The following is a 20,779-nucleotide window of genomic DNA, read 5'->3' as shown; positions in this document are numbered from 1 at the left end:
CAGTGTGTGCACTTGACCTGCTGTAACTCTGTCAAACCTGGTTACTGAGACCAAGTGTAGGAGCACCATGTAACAGCGGTCAAGAAAGCAGCCGCAGTGACAACAGCTGCCGCTTGTTGTGCACTGCCATGTCCTAGACACACTTGAAGCTCTTTCTCAGATCCTCCCAAGAGCCCTATGTGGTGGGTTCCCTTTCTGCCACCCCGTTTTACATATGAAGAACCTGAGGCACAGAGAAGGGAAGTAACTTGCCCGAGGTCTTTACAACTAGTGGGTGGTGGGCTCCGGAACTCACATTCCTGTCACTGTGACTGACTGTGTGATCCTTTCTGAGCAGAGAGGCTGCTGCATCAGTGGTCACACACTCTCTTTCAGTGAGTTCTCCAGGGTGGGTGGTGAACAGGCTCACACTCACACTTCCTTCCTGGTCCCCTTGGGCCAATGGCATGCTTTTAGCATGTGTGTGAGTGCGTGGCCGTGGAGAAAGATGCATGATCTGGAGAGACGCAGATGTAGTCTTGGCTGTTCTTTATTCAGGGAAGCCGGCCTGTTGATCACCAGTTGTCGAATCTCTAGACGGTTCCTGTAGGTTCGCAGCACCACCGTCCCTACCAAAACCAGCAGTGCTTTTTTGTATTGTACATTTTTATTTATGCAGGATACATTCACAGAGAAGTGCACAGACCCTTATATTCACAGATGACCTCAGGGACACAGTTGATGTTTCTAGAATAGTTTTATGTCTTCACGCTGCTGAAACGAAAATGCAGTGCCGTCAGGGTCATTCCAGCTAATAGTGCTGGTTTTCTAAAGCGTTAAGTGAAATTTTTCTGGTAACAGCTAACTTTAAATAGCGGAATGCAGCTCCCTCACGCTAAGCAGGGGGAGTTTGGAGGTTGTCTTCCCTTAGCAACTGATTTTTCTCTTCCCTTAGCAACTTCTGACATTGCTTAGAAACGTCTTTTCTCTCACTAGATCCCCAAAGACGAGCACATTCTTCGATTCCTACGCGCTCGGGACTTCAACATTGACAAGGCCAGGGAGATACTGTGCCAGTCCTTAACCTGGCGGAAGCAGCACCAGGTCGACTACATTCTGGACACCTGGAACCCTCCGCAGGTCCTTCAGGATTACTACGCAGGGGGCTGGCACCACCATGACAAAGGTGATCCAGGCGCTTGCCACTGTCTAATTTGCATCACGATCTGTCTCGATGGGTCATAAAGACTCAAGACCGCTCCACTTTTCCTGACTTATAACCAGTTGTTGGTGCGTCTTTCCCTTTCTGTTCTGAGGCATCGTGGCCACTGCCACAGCCCTAACGCGCTGTGAGGATATCTCAGAGAGCAGCCCAGGAGACCTGTGTTTGCTTCTTCCTCAGGGCCCACGTTGCCCCTGGGCTAGTTACTTACTGCCCTTCTTAGTGAAATGGAGATGTTTTGCCCTATTAACAAGCCTGTCTGGTCTGAAATGCGTAGAGGGAGGGTTTCTCCCATGGTACCATGCTAGTAAAGGGACTTTTCAGTGACTGAAGCCCCTACCCATTAAAAATCCGCTGCCGGCGAGTGGGTGCCAACTCATAACGATCCTATAGGACAGAGTAGAACTGCCCCAGAGGGTTTTCCGAGGAACAGCTGGTGGATTCAAACTGTCGACCTTTTGGTTAGTAGCTGAGCTCTTAACCACTGCGCCACTGTGTTTCCTAAACCCCTATGGTATCTATAAAAATGTTTAGCCAGATTTTCGACATCTAGACAATAAAGAGCTTCAGTTCTGCTTTGGGGTGAAAGTAAAGCATAAATCTAGGGGCATAATACACCTAGAATGAAGAATGATTTAAACGGGGAATTTAAAGCACAGTTTACTCCATTCTTCATGGATCGTGCCCTGCACGAGACCCTACTCTGTCCATGATCTGCTTCTCGTTTCCTGATTCAAACCCTGATAGTGGACAGAAGACCACAGACACTGGGAACTTGCCCCTAGGGATTACCATAGGGCCACTTCCTCTCCTGCCTCATGACAGGCCCTCTCTGGGCTAGACAGTCCCCACTCATCTCTTTTTCTGACTCATCTTTTGTATTTCTCTAGGTTAATTCTAGCTTTATTAGTTTTTACTGGAAGCATGTAATATTTATATTTGTTCTACTTTGTGATCCTTGAAAGAGTGAAGCTTGGTAGTAACACGTTGACAAATGTGTCTTATTAAAATTTGGGAGAGTCAGCCTTTCAACAAGATTTTTTGCTTTAAGTAGAACAGATCAGGAGCCAGACTCTGCTAGGAGGTGAAGTTCACCAGCTGGTAATACAAGGTGAATATTGGGCCCTATGACCACCATTAAGACTCATTAACAACCCGCGTTATGCAGATGACACACCCTTGCTTGCTGAAAGTGAAGAGGACTTGAAGCACTTACTGATGAAGATCAAAGGCTACAGCCTTCAGTCTGGATTACACCTCAACATAAAGAAAACAAAAATCCTCCCAACTGGACCAATGAGCAACATCATGATAAACGGAGAAAAGACTGAAGTTGTCAGGGATTTCATTTTACTTGGATCCACAATCAATGCCTGTGGAAGCAGAAGTGAAGAAATCAAAGGATGTATTGCACTGGGCACATCTGCTGCAAAAGACCTCTTTAAAGAGTTAAAAAAGCACAGATGTCACTTTAAGGACTAGGGTGCTCCTGACCCAAGCCATGGTGTTTTCAGTTGCCTTATATGCATATGAAAGCTGGACAATGAATAAGGAAGACCGAAGAAGAATTGAAGTCTTTGAATTGTGGTGTTGGTGAAGAATACTGACTAGACCACGGTCTGCCAAAACAACAAACAGATCTGTCTTGGAAGAAGTACAACCAGAATGCTCCTTAGAAGCAAGGATGGCGAGACTTTGTCTCGCATACCTTGGACGTGTTATCAGGAGGGACTGGTCCCTGGAGAAGGACATCATGATTGGTAATGTAGAGGGTCAGCAAAACAGAGGAAGACCCTCAACGAGATGGATTGACACAGTGGCTGCAACAGTGACCCCAAGCATAACAACAGTTGTGAGGATGGCACAGGACTAGGCAGTGCTTTGTTCTGTTGTACATAGGGTCGCTGTGAATCGAAACTGACTCAACAGCACCTAACAACAACAACATGACCGCCATTAGCAACAGAAGACAAGCTGTAGTTGCTTTTCAGGAACATGATCAGTCCATATTCTTTCTGTTACTCTCCTTGAACACTGAGTGGCAGGAGTCTGGGCACCGCTGACTGTGGGTACTCTCTGATCAGTGGGATCTTTTTCTCTTTTATGTAACAGGCAGTGATGGCATGGAGCTTATGTGATGACTTAGGTTCCTTTCAGGCTCCATCCATTAGACCTCCAGGCCATAAAGAAGCAGAGCCAGAGTTTACTGAATTTAAAGATTTCCACAAAGTCCTAGTTTATCCTTAGCCCTTAGGGTGGGAATTTAAGGAAGCTGACTTCTTTAAAATCTTCATGTGAACTTTTTGGTAACTTAAGAAATGAAAATTTAGAAGTGTGCATAGAAAATGTGACCAATCTGATGTTCCCCAGCTACTGAGAACAAGTGCTCACTGAACCCCTGATTGGTGAAGTGAGGAAACTGCGCCCTGCTGTCGCCCACAGTTCCCCTGGCCTCAGCTCCCCTCGCCCCAGCAAGCTCTCTATAGTTCTCACTCCCCCAGCTCCAGAGAGCTCTCTCCAGGCTCCCCACTCCCCCAGCCCCATCGAGCCCTCCGCAGCCCCAGGGATCCCTCCCCAGGCCCTGCCGAACTGCCCCTGCACTGCTCCTTGTTGGCTCTTCTTTTACAGTTTGAGGGGGAAACGTGGGAACGCCTCACAGGAGTCAGTTGCTGCCTGCGAGCTTAGGAAAGAGCTTCAAGCTCACCTGGAGTCTCCTGAAGGTTCTTGTTGAGGCCTCAGTGCTGACAATGCGTTTCCTTCCCCCCTGCAGATGGGCGGCCCCTCTACGTGCTCCGGCTGGGGCAGATGGACACCAAAGGCTTGGTGCGTGCCCTCGGCGAGGAGGCCCTGCTGAGATACGTGAGTGCTCCCCTGCAGGGACGTTAGGACCTTAGGACATCAGAGGATATTGTATAAGCCTGGGGTCGGGGAAGTCCTTGAACAAGCTAGGAAACCAAGAGCTCCTAAGAGGAAGATGGGATTTGACTGTTGTGTATAAAGACCTCTCTGGGAAATGGTACCTGTAGACACAGTCAGAAGACAGAAAATAACCCATAATATTTTTAACATACTCCACTAGACAAATGGTAAGTATTCCTAATATATTAAGATTTTCTGCAAGTTTAAGATAAAGACATCCCAGTAAAAAAATTGGCAGGGTTTCAACAAGCAGTTTATAGGTGAGGAAATAGGCAGGGGCAGGAACCTCTGAAGAGAGGCTCAGCCGCCTCAGCCCTCCAGAGGGCCGGGATGCGTTCCACGCTCCTGAGTGTGTGAGGAAGTGGAGACTAATCTATTCGCCACCACTCTTTGAGAAATCTGGGGAATAGATACGAAAAATTTCAATATTCTCAGCCTTTTACCCAGTATGAAAGGGTCTTCATTGCAACACTGTTTTAATACTAGAAAAGGGAACAGTCTGAATGTCCATTAATAGGTTGGTGGTTGGAAAATATTGCCCTTCTATGAAAAATTATGCAGCTGATAAGACCAAGTTGTATATACTGGTCTTGACAAGAAGGGTCCTCACAGTCACTTATTAAGTGAAAAAAGCAAGTTGCAGTGTGGGTGACGTGACTGTTGTTACAGAACAAAAACCCGAAGCACCGTGTCTTCACATACCCGCATGTAACTGTGTACACATACCCGTGTGTGTCTGTGTAAAGTGCTGGGTGCACATACCCGCGTGTGTCTGTGTAAAGCCCTGTGTACACATACCCGCGTGTGTCTGTGTAAAGCCCTGTGTACACATACCCGCGTGTGTCTGTGTAAAGCGCTGGGTACACATACCCGCGTGTGTCTGTGTAAAGCGCTGTGTACACATACCCCCGTGTGTCTGTGTAAAGCGCTGTGTACACATACCCACGTGTCTGTGTAAAGCACTGTGTACACATACCCGCGTGTGTCTGTGTAAAGCGCTGGGTACACATACCCGCGTGTCTGTGTAAAGTGCTGTTTACGCATACCCGAGTGTGTCTCTGTAAAGCACTGTTTGCACATACCCGCGTATATCTGTGTAAAGCACTGTTTACACATACCAGCATATATCTGTTTTGTAAAGCACTGTTTACACATACCCCCATGTATTCTTGTGAGCACAGACATACCCTAAATGGTTTCCATTGTACCAGGAAGAGTGAGGGGAGGTTGTGGGCTTTGGCTTCGTCTCTGCATTCTTAGGCTGAGGACTGATACTACAAGCTTGTACAGGGGGTCCCTGACTTACAACGGGGTTCCGTTTCAATGACAGAGTCGTAAGTCAGTTCTGACGTTAGTCGAATACTACCTCATTTGCCTGTTTGTCCTATAAATAATGGATAGTTTAGAACTGACGTACCTTGCTGGTGAATTGAACTTTTTATCACTGTGTAGTGATCCTCTCCATCCCTAATAATTTTTGGTTAACGTATTTTATCTAGTATTAATATAGCTACACTAACCTGTTGCCATCGAGTCGATTCTGACTTACAATGACCCTGTAGGACAGAGTAGAACTGCCCCATAGGGTTTCCAAGAAGTGGCTGGTGGATTTGAACTGTCGACCTTTTGGTTAGCAGCTGATCTCTTAACCACTGAGCAATCAGGGCTCAGTAGCTACACTAGCTTTCATTTAAGGAGCCCTGGTGGCACACTGGTTAAGCACTTGGCTGCTAACTGAAAGATTGGCGGTTTGAAGCCACCAAGCCACTCTATGGGAGAAAGATGTCGCAGTCTGCTTCTATAAAGATTACCCATTGCCATCAAGTCGATTCCGACTTACAGCAACCCTAAAGGACAGAGTAGACTGCTCCATGGGTTTCCAAGACTATAATCTTTACTAATGATAACATGTACCAAAAAAAAAAAAAAAAGACAGTTGTTAAGTACGGTTTGTCATAACTTGCACATGTCTTCAATCAGGGACTGCCTGTGTTGCTTTTGTAGTTGGAAAGGAAGATCTATTTATATATTTAAGAGATTTCAGAGATTTCAGAAGGCAACACAAAAGTCACAATGGAAGCATCAGGAAAACATACCCACTCAGGATGACTGCTTGGAAGCTGATCCTGAGTCATGGCCTCACCTCACTACCCCAGCCTCGCTCTCCTTCGGGGTGGCTCTCAGTGTCACCTGTCTCCCTGCCTTCAGGCTCCCACCTCCCGTGCAGCCTCCAAGTGAGCGCCGGCAGCACCGTCTCCCGCTCCTCCCCCCGCCCCAGCAGAAGACTGTCCTTAAATTAGAAACAGCAACACTGAAAACTACACCTCCTTATCCTAGAGCATCCTCTGCCAACATTTTGTCGGGTATTCTATTAGCCCTCCCACTGTGTGAGTGTACATGCGTGTGTACGTATTTATCTGTGCGAACGTGTGTGCACATAAAGATACAGACCGACATCTATGGGGAAGGACTAGCTAATCCAAATGGAGGGCTCTCTTTAGCGGAACTTTAAGCGTTTGCTTAGACTCCCCTTTCTCCTGGCAGGCGCATGTAGTATCCAGATGTTCTCACACTTAACAGATACTTATCTTCAGTTCCAAATGTGTTTGTCCTGAAGACAAACCGAAAGATCACACCCTGCCCTGCTCACTGGTGACTTCGCTCACCGTTGCTTTACTTGGGGTCTTACTTTGGCTGTAGGCGATAGTGTTTATTCTCTTTCCAGAGTAAGATATTCTGTTGGTGATATGCTTTGTGTACGTGAATATGGCAGAAAATCTAAATACATGATTTTTGGGGTTTACATGCCTACCTGCAATATGCTGTGTTAATGTCACTCTTTTTCACAGCCTGATGCAACAGTCTGAGCCTTTGAGACTAATCACGGTCATTTTTATGGCTGTTTTATGCATAGGTTCTCTCCATAAATGAAGAAGGGCTAAGACGGTGTGAAGAAAATACCAAAGTCTTTGGTCGACCTATCAGGTAGATGTGGAATTTTGATTTGCTTCTGGCTTATTTGAGAATATGAATTAAATGTTTCTAGTTGATTTTGAAACCAAAATCTGAAAGTTGACTGTTTTCCACAGTGTTCCACATGGTAGAAAATAGGTAAAATTGTAACCCGATCACATGGGAGGGACAGCTGCCGGGTCCTAGTATTTCTTCCTCCTCTGGGGAGTGCTGGCATGGCATCGGGCAGGCCAGCCTGTTGTCGGGTCAGCCTGCATGGTCCTCATGACCCAGGGCTGCGGCTTCGATGCAGTCTAGTTGGTTTCTGTGCGCACGCGCATGCGTTCCTAAACCAGACTTCTGATTATGGTGAGCTGTCGTAGAAACGTGAGTGACTCAGAGGCTGAGAAGAGCATCATGGAACGTAGGCCCCAGGAAGGCGCAGAGATATTTGCTCACTGCTGTCTCCCCAGCTCCAAAGACAAATATGTATTAAAATTCTAAATACTCATACCTTTTGTAAGAGAGTCTTTATTGCAACATTGTTTTAATATCAGAAAAGAGAACCACCCATTCATAGGGCAGTAACTCTTTGATGAAGACTAGCGTATTGCTAGTAAAAGAGGAAGACCCTCAACAAGGTGGATTGACACAGTGGCTGCAACAATGAGCTCAAACATAACAATGATTGTAAGGATGGCTCAGGACCGGGTGGTGTTCCGTTCTGTTGTGTGTAGGGTCGCTATGAGTTGGAACTGACTCGACGGCACCTAACAACAACAGCGTATTGCGGCTCAGTTGCACTGCGTGTTAAATGCCAGGTGTGCGCCTTGTTGGCAGTGGACCAGGAGACGTGACTTAAGTGTGAAGGATGACACAAATCACTCTCCTTGCTGGATCACTGAGCACCTCTCACTGAGAGGCCTTTGGGTGATGGGTGATGGGTTCTGGTCCTCTGTGCTTTATAGGAGTAGATAACACAGGAGCTATGCACACAGTTCATGAAACTGCAGTTCCACAAAACTAGATGGAACCGGATGTAAATGACTGTTTTATGATTTCAAAAAGAAAAGGCGAAATACAAGACACCGTGTGGCACTCATGCCGTATCCTGAGTGACACACTGCTCTGTAACCCCGCAGCTCGTGGACCTGCCTGGTGGACCTGGAAGGACTAAACATGCGCCACCTGTGGAGACCCGGCGTCAAAGCCCTGTTGCGCATCATTGAGGTGGTGGAGGCCAACTACCCCGAGACACTGGGCCGCCTCCTCATCCTGCGTGCCCCCCGCGTATTCCCCGTGCTCTGGACGCTGGTGCGTGCAAATCCCCTGCGTGTTCCCCGTGCTCTGGACGCTGGTGCGTGCAAATCCCCCGTGTGTTCCCCATGCCCTGGATGCTGGTGTGTGCAGATGCCATGTGTTACCTGCCCCCCAGGTGTCCCCCAAGCGCTGGATGCTGGTGTGTGCAAATCCCCCATGTGTTCCCCGTGCTCTGGACGCTGGTGCGTGCAGACACTATGTGTTACGTGCCCCCTAGGTGTCCCCCGAGCTCTGGACACAGGTGTGTGCAGACGTTACGTGTTACCTGCCCCCCAGGTCTTCCCCGAGCTCTGGACTCTGGTGTGTGCAGATGCCATGTGTTACGTGCCCCCCGGGTGTCCCTCGAGCTCTGGATGCTGGTACATACAGATGCTGTTGGCAGTGACTATGTACATTTGTATACATAAATCTGTGACCATAAGGAGCCCTGGTGGTGCAGTGGTTCGGTGCTTGGCTGCTAACCGGAAGGTTGGCAGTTCAAACCCACACAGTGGCTTCAAAGGAGAAAGAGCTGGTGATCTGCTCCTGTAAAGATTACAGCCTCGGAAAGCCTGTGGGGCAGTTCTCCTGTGTCCTTCAGGGTCGCTATGAGTCAGAGTCTGCTTGATGACATACAACAAGTCTTAACTAGTTAGGAAAAAACAAAGTAAATGTGGAAGGATAGAAAATGTGTTTAACAGAGAAACCCACGTTTTTTCTGAACGTCCTAATGTCCTGCAAATGGACTTCACAGAACCCGTGTCTCAAGCTCAAGTGCCCTTCTCACCCCCATCGCCCACTCATCTATCACAGTGTCATTTGTCTCTGAAAATCAGTTGGCAAAGCAGACATGACCAGTGTCTTTCCTGTGACTCCAGGTTAGTCCGTTCATTGACGACAACACCAGAAGGAAGTTCCTTATTTATGCGGGAAATGACTACCAGGGTCCTGGCGGCCTGCTGGACTACATCGACAGAGAGATCATCCCAGATTTCCTGAGCGGAGAGTGCATGGTGCGTACGGAGGCTGCTGAAAGGGGCGGGGTGCTGGTCTGCACAAACACCCTTCATGTTCGGTTTGCTTTGTGGTTGTTTTGTGGCTGTTGTCTCTCTGATCCAGGAATAAGCTCCATAGAAACTGAGTTTTTATGTAATTTTTTTTTTTAATATATTGAATTGCTGGGTAATCATGTCAATGCCTCCACTTTTACATTCTATGTTGGTATAAAGGAATCAGAAGAGGTGAGTGCCCTGAGGACCTTGGGGTGCCGGGGACAGTGCCCTGACTTGGGGTTGAGGGCACGCAAGTGTGCAGCAGCAGCCTGGGGCAGGGCTCCGTGGGCCGCAGCAGCTCTGAGCCACAGGACCTGGCGTTCTCCACTGCCTCCTGTGTCTGCTTCCTGTTACAGACAAGACCTCTGGTCACCCTTAGGAGTAAAGGTTGTCCTTTCGAGATGTGTCGATGCTGGGTTTAGCTAACGAATTGGGTTTTCAGGCACGTCTTCCTGAATGGTTAGGGGACTTTCAAAAACACTTTGAGTTCAGCTCTCAGCTCATTAGTGCTGCTTTAAGAAAATTGCAGGCATAATCACAGTACAAGGGCAAAAAAAAAAAGGTAAATTACAGGACTGTCACTGATCAAGTGCCTGTGAGATAAGCCACGTCTGTAAGTGGCTTTGTTATATGTGATGAAGTTGCCCTGTCGTTCTGACGGGAAGAATTGAGCTCCCGGGAGCAGGAGGAGGCCTGCCTCACAGCAGGTCAGGCTGCTTTGTGCACCGACCGCCCTGCTGGCCTGGTCAGAATGCCAAGAGCTTTCATCATTAAAGGGGTCGCCACACCCTGGCCTTGCAAGACTGCGGGAATGTCGAAGAGGCTCTCGTCGAAGAGGCTCTCGTCGAAGAGGCTCTGGTTCTCTTCTGCCTTCCTGTGGCCGGAGGCTTTTACAGCTCTGACCAGCCTGCGACTTTTCTAACGTTAGGTCCTTGCTGGGACGTTCTCCATCCTGCTCCGCTGTGAACTGAGGACGGGGTGTTTATTTCCTGAGTAGTCACCTCCCATGGCTTGATGGTACGCTCAGGTTTTACGAACTTGAGCATTAAACTGTTGAATCAAGGTCAATTAGGAGATGTATGGTATGTAGAAATTCTGATTCAACTCAGCCGGTACTAAGCAAATTCAGAAGGAGCTCTCCTTTATTGCTCTTTGGCCAGCATTAGAGACTAACCACTTGATGTAGGTTAGACACGGAGCTTTCCACAGCGATTATATATCCTGACTATAATTGCACCTAATAAAAATAATGCCTGTAGCTGCTGAGAGTGAAACTTTCCGTGCATGACTGTTTTCCTTTACGGGGCAGTTTAAATACCAGCTCTCACGTAAACCAGCTTTAGTTCTGGAGCTCGGTACCTATGCATATCGGTGGGAAGCCTGGGGTACATCGGCTTCTACTCATTTTCATTTATTCAAAGCAGAACACATGTCCTGAAGTGGTTTTTGAAGACTGTGTTGTGACATTGTCAGGGTTTCTATTCTCTAACCAGCTTCAAGGAGCTGAGCATACCAGGAGTGACGTCCACCTGCGTGCCGGTTCTCAGAGGTGAGTGTGTGTGCGCAGCTCTCATGTGTGTGTTTGGATTTCCAGTGTGAAGTGCCAGAGGGCGGGCTGGTCCCCAAGTCTCTGTACCGGACTGCGGAGGAGCTGGAGAACGAAGACCTGAAGCTCTGGACCGAAACCATCTACCAGTCTGCGAGTGTCTTCAAAGGAGCCCCGCACGAGGTACCCCGCGTTCGCAAGTGCCACCCAGGGCGTCTGGGGCCACTTCTCTCCCCTCAGAGAAATGGTGCCTCAGTGCCTTTTCCTTATGAGGTTTCCTCTAGAAGAACCGGTGATTTTTATGGTTTTAGATTTTTTTTTTTTATGCTTGATAATTTAGTTGCGGTAAACGTCAGCATTGAAGAACAGGTGTTTCCTGGGATCGAAAACAGATGTGCTTGGTCAGAGTGAGAGAATGTTTGGTCCCTCACCTTGGTCTCACCAGTGACCCCGAGCAGACAGGTGTGACGGGACTCATTTGCGTGGCCCATTTCCAGCTCCCGCACGCAGTGTGTTTAGTGATTGTAGAGAACTGGTGGTGTTTCTGTTTTTCCCTGAGTCAGTTTTCGTAATTCCAACTTAAGGAATTTGCCCCTTCTTCCAAGTCTGTGGAGCGAGAAGCAAGCTCATCAGCGTGCTCCGTATTTCCGTACATGCTCTGTCCTGTGTGTCGTAAGTGACCTGGAGCATGGGGACTCACAGCTGGGTCACCTTCCCTTAGCTCTGGGGCAGGGTTTGTGGCTTAGTTGTTGAGGAGGACGGTGGCACTGTGAACGTGGCGTGTTCAGTGGGAACATGGGGCTTGCCTAGGCTGAGGGTGGTGGCCAGGCACTCACCCCTGTTGCCTCCTGCCATAGCTGCCTGGCTCTGGCACCTGCCACTTGTAGTGGCTGGCATGGCTCCTAGCACAGCTCCTAGCACAGTCGACCTGTCACTTGTGGGCCAAGTGGATGGAGGTAGTACTGTTGCTATGGTTGGCACAAGCAGAGACAGATGTGGGGTGCCCCATTTATAGATCGCAGAGGGAAAGACTCAGATTGTTATAACTGTGTCCTGAGGCTTATTTGTATTAATTTCTTACCTTTTAAAACAGCGTGTGTTGGTCTTGTGTTATTGTGGAATATTGCTATCCTCAATCCTTTTTATTTGCGGGGGGCGGGGGGCAGGGCAGGCTTGAGGAGCCGGAGTTCTCGGTTGCCTTTTATTAGGTAACTGGAGCACTTGTCCCCGTTCAAGAGCTTAGTGGTTAGTACACTTCCCATATGCCACAGGTGTCTGTAGGAATGGTGAGTTTTCTGTGTTAGAACAGTAAGGATTCCCGTTCGGCTTTGGGGATTAGGTAAAGCACAAATCAAACAGTTACATACCTAAAATGGAGACTGGATTAGATGTCCCTGTTGTGGGCACAGAAGGGGGATGCCTGGCAGCATGGGGGGCTCAGGCCATGTGCAAACCCTCCAGGGGCCCTTGGCTGAAGGGAGAGTGGGCCGTGCCGCTCGGCCCCTCGCGGGGTGCTGCTTTGAACCTGCTACGTAAGGACGTGCTGCCCTGGGATTTAGTGTGACAAGTAGCAGCGTGCGGTGAGCCAACCTTTTAGCCTCTTTGAAAAGGGCCCGGCTTGCAGGAGAGCGAGGCACTAAAGATCAGGCCGCAGAGTCCTGCCGAGAGGAAGGGGCGGCGGGCCTGCGGCAGCTGTCGCTCAGGCAGGCCAGAACCTTTTGGTGCTCACACCACTTCTTACAGCTGGTTTTCATTCTCACACCCCTTGCTCCCACAGCCGTCTTTTGAAACTTAACCTCACAGGATGTAGTTGAGGTTTTAGAAGGGCCCTCGACGCTGGGTGTGCCCCTGCCCTGTGTCCGTGCCTCCACCAGCCTGGGCTCTCTTCGCACTTCGTTCAGGCCTGCTCGGCGGCTGGCTTCCTCAACTCATGCTGGCCCTGGCTCAGGGCGCTTCCTCCTGCTCTTCCCGGCCCTGTGCGGCTGCACCTCCCCGACCCTCCCTGAGCACTGCAGTCTAAGGCAACGTGTGGGACCACCCTGCGCAGGCCTGCATGGCTGCAGCCTTGTAGTACTGAGGCACGTGGCACGTCCCAGGCCCCTGGTGTTGGGAGTCGCGTGCGCAGGTGTGGGTGACAATGTGCCGCACGTGGTGTGCAGTAGCAGGAGCCACGAGGTGGAGGAGTGAAGGAGGCGGGGGGACCTGGCTGGCAGAATCGTGACTCTGAGTCGGGATCCGCTGATCGTAGCCACCCCATTTTCCTCCCCCCGCAGCCATACCCCCAGCAGGATCAGAAAGCTGCATGAAAGTCCCAGGCTGGGCCCTGAGCTGGAAGTCTTGGCCGGCTCTCGGTTGGCTGACAGAGTGCCTTTCTCTAGATCCTCATCCAGATCGTGGACGCCTCTTCAGTGATCACCTGGGACTTTGACGTGTGCAAAGGGGACATTGTCTTCAACATCTACCACTCTAAGAGATCACCCCAGCCCCCTAAGAAGGACTCCCTGGGCACCCACGGCCTGACCTCACCTGGAGGGAACAACGTGCAGCTGATAGACAAGGTCTGGCAGCTAGGCCGCGACTACAGCATGGTGGAATCGCCACTCATCTGCAAAGAGGGAGAGAGCGTCCAGGTGAACCCCCCTTACCCCACTCCCCTGCAGCCGGCTGTCCTGTCCTGAGTCACTCCTGCCCCGTGTAGCCTCCCAGGCGCCATCTGTCTGGGGAAGAGCAGTTAGGTGTGCCTGGTGCAGTCATGCTTCTTGACTCAGGGTCACTCAGGAAGCCAAACCAGACTTAGAAGAAAAAGAACTCCAGTCTCAGCCGTGGCTTCGGACAGAACCCGTGACTTCTGTCCGAGTGTGTCAGCTCCCCCAGAATTATTTCCATAAGCGGGTATGTGAGAGGAAGGCAGTGTATTCTGAGCACACACAGCTGGGCCTCAGCAGTCTCCCGCCAAGACAGTGGGGCCATGTCATGTTCGCCTCCTTCAGGGGATGGGCGCCCTAAATAGAAGCACAGGAAGCAAGTGCTTAGGGCTATTAGTTGTCATTAGTGGATGTTCTAATTTACTCAGAAATGAGCTGTCAGTTCATTTTGACAATTCAGGCCAGTTATTTTTGAGTGCTTGTGCTCCTCATAAGGGGCCCTGGTGGCACAGTGGTTAAAGCGCTTGACTGCCAACCAAAAGGTCGGTGGTTCGAACCTACCAGCCGCTCCGTGGGAGAAAGATGTGGCAGTCTGCTCATGTATGGATTCCAGCCTTGGAAACCCTACGGGACAGTTCTACCTTGTCCTTTAGGGTCGCTATGAGTCAGAACTAACTTGACAGCAGCAGGCGGGTGCTTCTGTTTTAGCTGCTCTCCAGGAGCTTCTGGCCTTCGCAGGAGAGGCCGTGGTGCTGCCGTTGCAGCTCGAGGACGGGCCTGTCAGTGGCACTGGTCTGAGGGGTAGAGTTAAGAATGGTAGACCTGATCCGCAGTCCTTACTCCCAGACGTGGTGGGCAGGTCACCTTCAGGTTGGTGTTCCGTGGTAGGCTGACGTGCTTTCTGCCCAGGGGGCCCCCGGGAAATCATGGAGGTAGAACATTGCCAGTCCAGGTCACCTGTGCTGACCTGAGAGTGGTCAGAGTGCCCCTGCCCAGGCCTTTCTCTCCACAGCCTCGTGGCCTGCGTACAGGCTTCATGTGCCCTCGAGGCAGTAGGTGCCTGAGGGAGGCACTGAGCCTCCCCCTGCGGCCTCCCGCACCTCACTGAGGACTGGCCCCCAAGGGCGGGACCTCAGGAGACCAGTCCTGCTCAGCGGTACTGCCTTGTTGTCCCCAGGGCTCCCACGTTACGCGGTGGCCAGGCTTCTACATCTTGCAGTGGAGGTTCCACAGCATGCCCGCGTGTGCCGCCACCAACCTGCCGCGGGTGGACGACGTGCTGGCCTCCCTGCAGGTGTCCTCGCACAAGTGCAAAGTGATGTACTACACGGAGCTTATTGGCTCTGCGGACTTCAGGTACAGCTCCCTTGCCATGGCGGAGGCTGCCCGAGGGGTGTACGGGGGTCCCCCCATGCTGGGGTGGAGGCTGCACAAGTGGGTGCATGCGGGGCCCTTATGCCAGGGTGGAGGCTGCACAAGTGGGTGTGCAGCGGCCCTGTGCTGAGCGGGAGCAGGGCAGCAGTGGGTCTGAGGGCCTGTGCTGTTGGAGCAGGTCTGCAGTGGGTCTGAGGGGCCTGTGCTGGGTAGGAGCAAGGCTGCAGTGGGTCTGAGGGGCCTGTGCTGGATGGGAGCAGGGCGGCAGTGGGTTTGAGGGGCCATGCTGGGTGGGAGTAGGGCAGCAGTGAGTCTGAGGGCCTGTGCTGTTGGAAGAGGGCGGCAGTGGGTCTGAGGGGCCTGTGCTGGGTGGGAGCAGAGCTTCAGTGGGTCTGAGGGGCCTGTGCTGGGTAGGAGGAGGGCTTCAGTGGGTCTGAGGGGCCTGTGCTGGGTGGGAGCAGGGCTGCAGTGGGTCTGAGGGGCCATGCTGGGTAGGAGCAGGGCGGCAGTGGGTCTGAGGCACCCCCCTGCTTGATGGGAGCAGGGCGGCACTGGTTCTGAGGGCCCCGTGCTGGGCGGGAGCAGGGCCGCAGTGGGTCTGAGGGCCCTGTGCTGGGTGGGACCAGGGCTTCAGTGGGTCTGAAGGCACTGTGCCATGGGAGCAGACTGGCAGTGGGTCTGAGGGGCGTATGTTGTGGGAGCAGGGCGGCAGTGGGTCTGAGGGCCCTGTGCCATGGGAGCAGGGCGGCAGTGGGTCTGAGGGCTCTGTGGTGTCATGGGAACAGGACGGCAGTGGGCCTGAGGGGCCCTGTGTTGTGGGAGCAGAGCTGCAGTGGGCCTGAGGGTCCTGTGCTGGGTGGGAGCAGGGCGGCAGTGGGTCTGAGGACAGTCAGGGAGGAGCCTCGGGTCCCTCACTGGCTCTGACTGCACGTGTAGGGGAGAGATGGGTAGGCTTTGCCCCTGTTCAGTTCACGATGGGATTTGTGTGAAAGACAGGGGGACGTACTACCTCAGGTGACACTCAGACCCCTCTTCACTGAGCTGGCCCTGAGGGAAGCCAAGTAACACATAGCCGCGTGGCGCAGATTGTCCTGGGAGGGTGTGGAGAGGCCTGGTTTAGCAGTGGTTCAAAGGCTGCAGAGAGCAGGTTGAGCTGCAGGGTGGAAGGCTGCAGAGGGCCCAGTTGAGTGGTGGGGTGGAAGGTGGGCTGTTTCTGAGACTGCGGTGCCCGAGCTGACTCTCTGTTCCCCGCGTTGTTCCAGGGGCTCCATGACCAGCCTGGAGTCCAGCCACAGCGGGTTCTCTCAGCTGAGTGCCGCCACCACTTCCTCCAGCCAGTCCCACTCCAGCTCCACGGTTTCCAGGTAGTGCAGCGAGGGGATGGCGCTCCGCGGGATGCCGGCTCCGCCTGCCTGGGTGACCGCAGACACCGCTCACCCTCTAGATAGCAAACTAGTCTCCAGATGGTAAACTAGTCGTGTGATCCCGAAGCTCTCTTGACAGGTAGTTTTAACTCTCACCCTGACTCTAACTCAATAGCCATAGATTTTGTATGCAGTGTGTGCAGAATCAAACCAGAGCACAAGGGCTGTCTTGAGAGGAAAGTAGTTTATATTCCAATTAAGAGACTGATTTTTGTCTCATATGTTGATGCAAAAAAAATTTTTCCAGGAAACTCCACCCACCTGTTTGTACAGTAGCAGATGGGTTTTTGTAGCCTCCTCAGAGACGAGGCCAGCTCCTTATGGGGAACAGAAAGCTGCACCTGTGTCCTGTGTCCCGTAAACCTCTCCAGCCTTCATGTCCTTCCCTGCCGTGTTCAGAACAAGAGGTTGTGTGGATTGAGCGACAGCCCTCAAGGGCCCCTTCCCCGAAACAGACACTGTAACTCCGCAGGACTCAGAAGCAGCTGCAGGGAGCGCCACCCTGCTCTGGCTGACCCACTGCCATCCTGAAGCTGTGCTGGTGGGCCTGGCGGACCCAAGGGATCCCCCAGGGACTCGAAGGAACACGCCACCATCCTTAGCCACTGTTGTCTGTGTCCTCCTTTACAAATGTTTTTCACACGTTTCAGAGCAGGGTTTCTCAGCACATGAACATGGGTGGAGGGTTTTTTCCCTCCTTCCTCATCGGTGTTTATCTCCCCGTGTCCCTGGGAGCTTCATGTCATCCAGCCCAGGCGGTCCTTCTAGAAGAGTAGTTAGAAAACCAAGTTCCGTGCTCCTTGTACCCCTTCAGCTTTCTCACTTGTTGCCGGTCGGGGTAGCATAAGGCCTGTGGGAGCTTTGCTCCTTAGTATGTGGGTGGGTGTGCGTGTGCGCGTGAGGCAGCCAGGCGTGGGTGGTGGGGATAGAAGTTTTGTTCGTGGAGCAAAGGATTCTTCACGGAAGCAAATCAGAGTATGGGATGAGTTTGCCTTTTGTTTTTCCTTTTGGTTCCGGATTGCGAAGGTCCCCTTCGCAGCTTGTTATGTGGAAAAGCGGGCTCCCGGCGAGTGGTCCTTGCAGCAGCACAGGGTGGGTCTGTGTGCGGCAGGGCCACCCTCTGTGACAGGCAGGTACACCCAGGCTGGCAGTATCAGAACCACTCTGTTTCTGTGGCTGGGTGGCCTGTGATGGAGAGAGTGGGTGTGTCCCGTGGGGAGGTGTCAGAAGGCTGGGGCAGACACGGAACAGGCGGCCCAGGAGCCCTGGCCCCTCAGCGTCGGCTCCCCGCCGTGGAGGCCAGCTCGGGCCGCCGCCTGCCTCGGGCTGCTGCAACCTGGCCGTAGCTCTGCGTTTCCTTCTGAGTGCCAGACGCCTGTTCCAGAAAGCATGGCAGGGTGACAGAATGTATCTGTGCTGGGTCCAGACGGCTTCCTGTTTCCAGACTGTGAGGGTCTGAAGACAGTCCCTTCTTTCTCCTTGTCTCTTTCTCTGTGTCTCAGATGGCGACTTTGCTGACAGCTGCAAAGAAAACCCTTCACTCAACAGTCCCCATCTGCCCAAAGGTGTTTGTAGACCTGAGATGCAGCCCCTCCCCCACCCAGGCTGGAGATGTAATTTCGTTAAGCTGATAGAAAAGTGGCACTGTTTTGTCCCCAAAGAGTTTAATGAGTCTTTCATTGAAAGCACATACTGCGCAGACGCTTACAGGGTTTTCTCAGGAGTGAAGTGCCACCTCGTTCTCTCTGTGAAGGGGTGGGGTCACCTGACCGGCTCTGCGGTTTGTTCTTTCTCTCTCCTGGCCGTACCTGCCACCCCATAACCGTGGGCTGTCCCTTTCTCCCGGCAGGGCACGGAGGAGTCTTGGTTTCCCCCACTCTGTAACTAATGTCTTCATTCTCTCTCCGCCCTCTGCTCACTATTTGCATATCAAACTGTAAATGTTTTGTATACTTATTACCTCACTCTTGGTAATACAATACTGATAGTCTTTAAAAGATTTTTTTATTGTAATCCATAATAAATGTGAACTGTTTCAAGAAAAGCGTGTCTCTTTGAGCACACCCTGTAGTGGCAGAACCGGGGTGACACCGCCCTGCAGCCCCAGTGAATGAATGAGTTTGAGGCAGAGGTGCTGATGGTAGAACCGGGGTGACACCGCCCTGCAGCCCCAGTGAATGAGTTTGAGGTGGAGGTGCCGACCTTTGGGTGTATGATCTCCGTTACCAGGACCCAGAGCCAGAAGCAAAGGAGAGGACAGCGCTGCCCGTTCCCTCTTTAGAACGCTCTCGGGCCTGGAAGCTTGGGTCCTTTCCCAGGAAGCCACAGCCCCCACCAGGTGCTGTGGAGCTGACGCCGACTCCTGGCAACCCCGTGTGTGTCAGAGTAGAACTGTGCTCCATGGGGTTTTCAGTGGCTGATTTTTTGGAAGTAGATCGCCAGGCATTTCTTCCAAGGTGCCACTGGTGGACTTGAACTATCAACCTTCTGGTTAGCAGCTGAGCCCACTAACCGTTTACAACACCCAGGGGCTCCATTTCCTAGGTATAGAGTCAGGACAAAGACTCAGCCCAGCTACAGAGAGGGGCAGGCCCTGGCAGCTTCAGTCAGAGCTGAGATCTAAACCTCGTCTGACTGCAGAGCCCTGCTCCTTCCCACCTGCAAGGCCAGCTCGCCCCTCACCTGACAGCGTCCCACCCACCCCGTGCTGTAGGAAGAGAATTAAACCGAACTGCAGCCCCAGCTATGAGTCAGAATCGACTCAAAGGCACTGGGTTTGGTTTTTTGCTTTTTGCAGCCCCAGAGTGGGGAGCCCTTCTTCTCAGTTCTGCTGAAGGTGGTGCCTCCCTTGGCGCCACCTGGAGTCCGCGTCAGAGACACGCAGTGTCCTTCACCATGATGGAGCTCTGTGATGATGACGCCTTTGCTCCCTGCAGCTCAGCCTGGAGCTGGCGCCTGAGAGAGAGTTCCCCTCCAAACGGGTGTGTGCCACAGTCCAGGACTTGACAAGACGGTTTCATCTGGAATCATCTCTTCTTGGTGTGTGTGTGTGCGTTTTCCCCCATCCATAGGTTTATCTTTCCAATTGTAGAATAAAATTCCAACTCATAGTGACCCTACAGGACAAAGTAGAACTGCCCCATAGGGTTTCCAAGGAGCTGCTGGTGGATTCGAACTGCTGACCTTTTGGTTAACAGCCAAGCTCTTAACCAGTGCGCCACCAGGGCTCCAGAGTAAAATTGCAGGCCTTTAAAACTGGAAGAAAAGCTTAGCCATGCTCTAGTTCAGGCCCCTTGATGTACAGCTGAGGAACTGAGCCCAGAGGAGGGGCTGTTCCCGGTCACACGTGGGTGCAGTGCTGGGCCAGGCCCGGGCACGCTGTGAGCCCAGCTGGCTGTAGGACCTGGGCCGCCGGTCAGCTCCCCAAGCCCTGGCCTCTCCCCATAAACGGAGGTGGCCATGTCCAACGCTGTAACGTCCCACCATCTCACTTGCTGTCACTGTTCCACGAAATAGGGGGAGCAAGCTCTCTCGAGGGACTGTTGTCCTGGCTGCCAGAACACTTCGCGGGTGCAGTGCTAGGCCCTCCAAGGCGGGGGCACAGCCTATGCCGGGACTGAGGCGGGCCAGCACTGCCCTCCCTCTGCTGCTGCTGCTGCAGCGGTTGGTTTTCCAGGGCAGGGACCCGCCGAGCCTCTGGGGGCTCAGGAGGGACAATATTGACACTCAGGAAGGAAAATAAGCCGCTAAAGGAGAGACCAAAGAGACAAAGTCAAAATAATTAAGCTTTATAATAAATTTTCTTTAGGAGAGAAATGAGATTATCCTAGGGGATGAAATTAAAATGTCACCAAACTGCCCCTGAGCACAGGAGCCATGGACCACCTTCTGACAGCTTGAGCCACACTGGTACAGAGCCGCCCACCACCCTCTGGGGTCCCCCTCTCCACCCCAATCACCTCTGCGTCTTCTGGTTTTTATTTTCTGCCTCCCTGTGTCATAACACAAACCCCAAAAGGCCTGCCCGCCATCCCCATCCGAGAAGGGCTCAGGTGGAGGTGTGAGAAGAGGCCGGGCAGGAAGGCAGGGCTGTCAGGGAGCAGGGCTCCCTGGTAGGTGGGGACCCCATCCATCTGCCCTGGGCCACCCCAGCTGTCCTGTGGCCTGACCCTGCCCTCTTGTGAGCTGGTCCCGCCCCCTGCGGCCTGGCCCCACCCTCCCACAGACTGGCTCTGGGGCTGGCTCTCCAGCACCCCTGCCCAACCCTGCTCCTTCTGCAGCCCTCGGTCACTCCATCCTCGCAGGGCCATCTGTGGGGCTGAGCGCAAATCTAAGGCGCTCCCTCCTACTTGCAGCTCCAAAAGGGA

General features: G+C 52.3%; 1 protein-coding gene across 2 annotated transcripts in view; it reads left to right on the top strand.

The window, feature by feature from the left end:
• Positions 1 to 18,456, top strand: part of SEC14L1 (SEC14 like lipid binding 1) — a 67,481-nt gene extending 49,025 nt beyond the window's left edge. For both annotated transcript variants that reach the window (XM_064270681.1, XM_064270680.1), the window contains exons 8-17: positions 976 to 1,165; positions 3,972 to 4,060; positions 7,035 to 7,105; positions 8,215 to 8,386; positions 9,250 to 9,384; positions 11,018 to 11,152; positions 13,348 to 13,599; positions 14,792 to 14,970; positions 16,251 to 16,352; positions 17,915 to 18,456. In XM_064270681.1, coding sequence (XP_064126751.1) covers positions 976 to 1,165; positions 3,972 to 4,060; positions 7,035 to 7,105; positions 8,215 to 8,386; positions 9,250 to 9,384; positions 11,018 to 11,152; positions 13,348 to 13,599; positions 14,792 to 14,970; positions 16,251 to 16,352; positions 17,915 to 17,930 — 1,341 coding nt within the window. In that variant the 3' untranslated portion in view covers positions 17,931 to 18,456. The remainder of the gene's footprint in view (positions 1 to 975; positions 1,166 to 3,971; positions 4,061 to 7,034; positions 7,106 to 8,214; positions 8,387 to 9,249; positions 9,385 to 11,017; positions 11,153 to 13,347; positions 13,600 to 14,791; positions 14,971 to 16,250; positions 16,353 to 17,914) is intronic.
• The last annotated feature ends 2,323 nt before the right edge of the window (positions 18,457 to 20,779 follow it).

The sequence above is a fragment of the Loxodonta africana genome, chromosome 18 (assembly GCF_030014295.1).
Source record: "Loxodonta africana isolate mLoxAfr1 chromosome 18, mLoxAfr1.hap2, whole genome shotgun sequence".
NCBI lineage: Eukaryota > Metazoa > Chordata > Mammalia > Proboscidea > Elephantidae > Loxodonta > Loxodonta africana.
The sequence above is the reverse complement of the archived record's forward strand: the minus strand, read 5'-3'. Positions and strand labels throughout refer to the sequence as shown.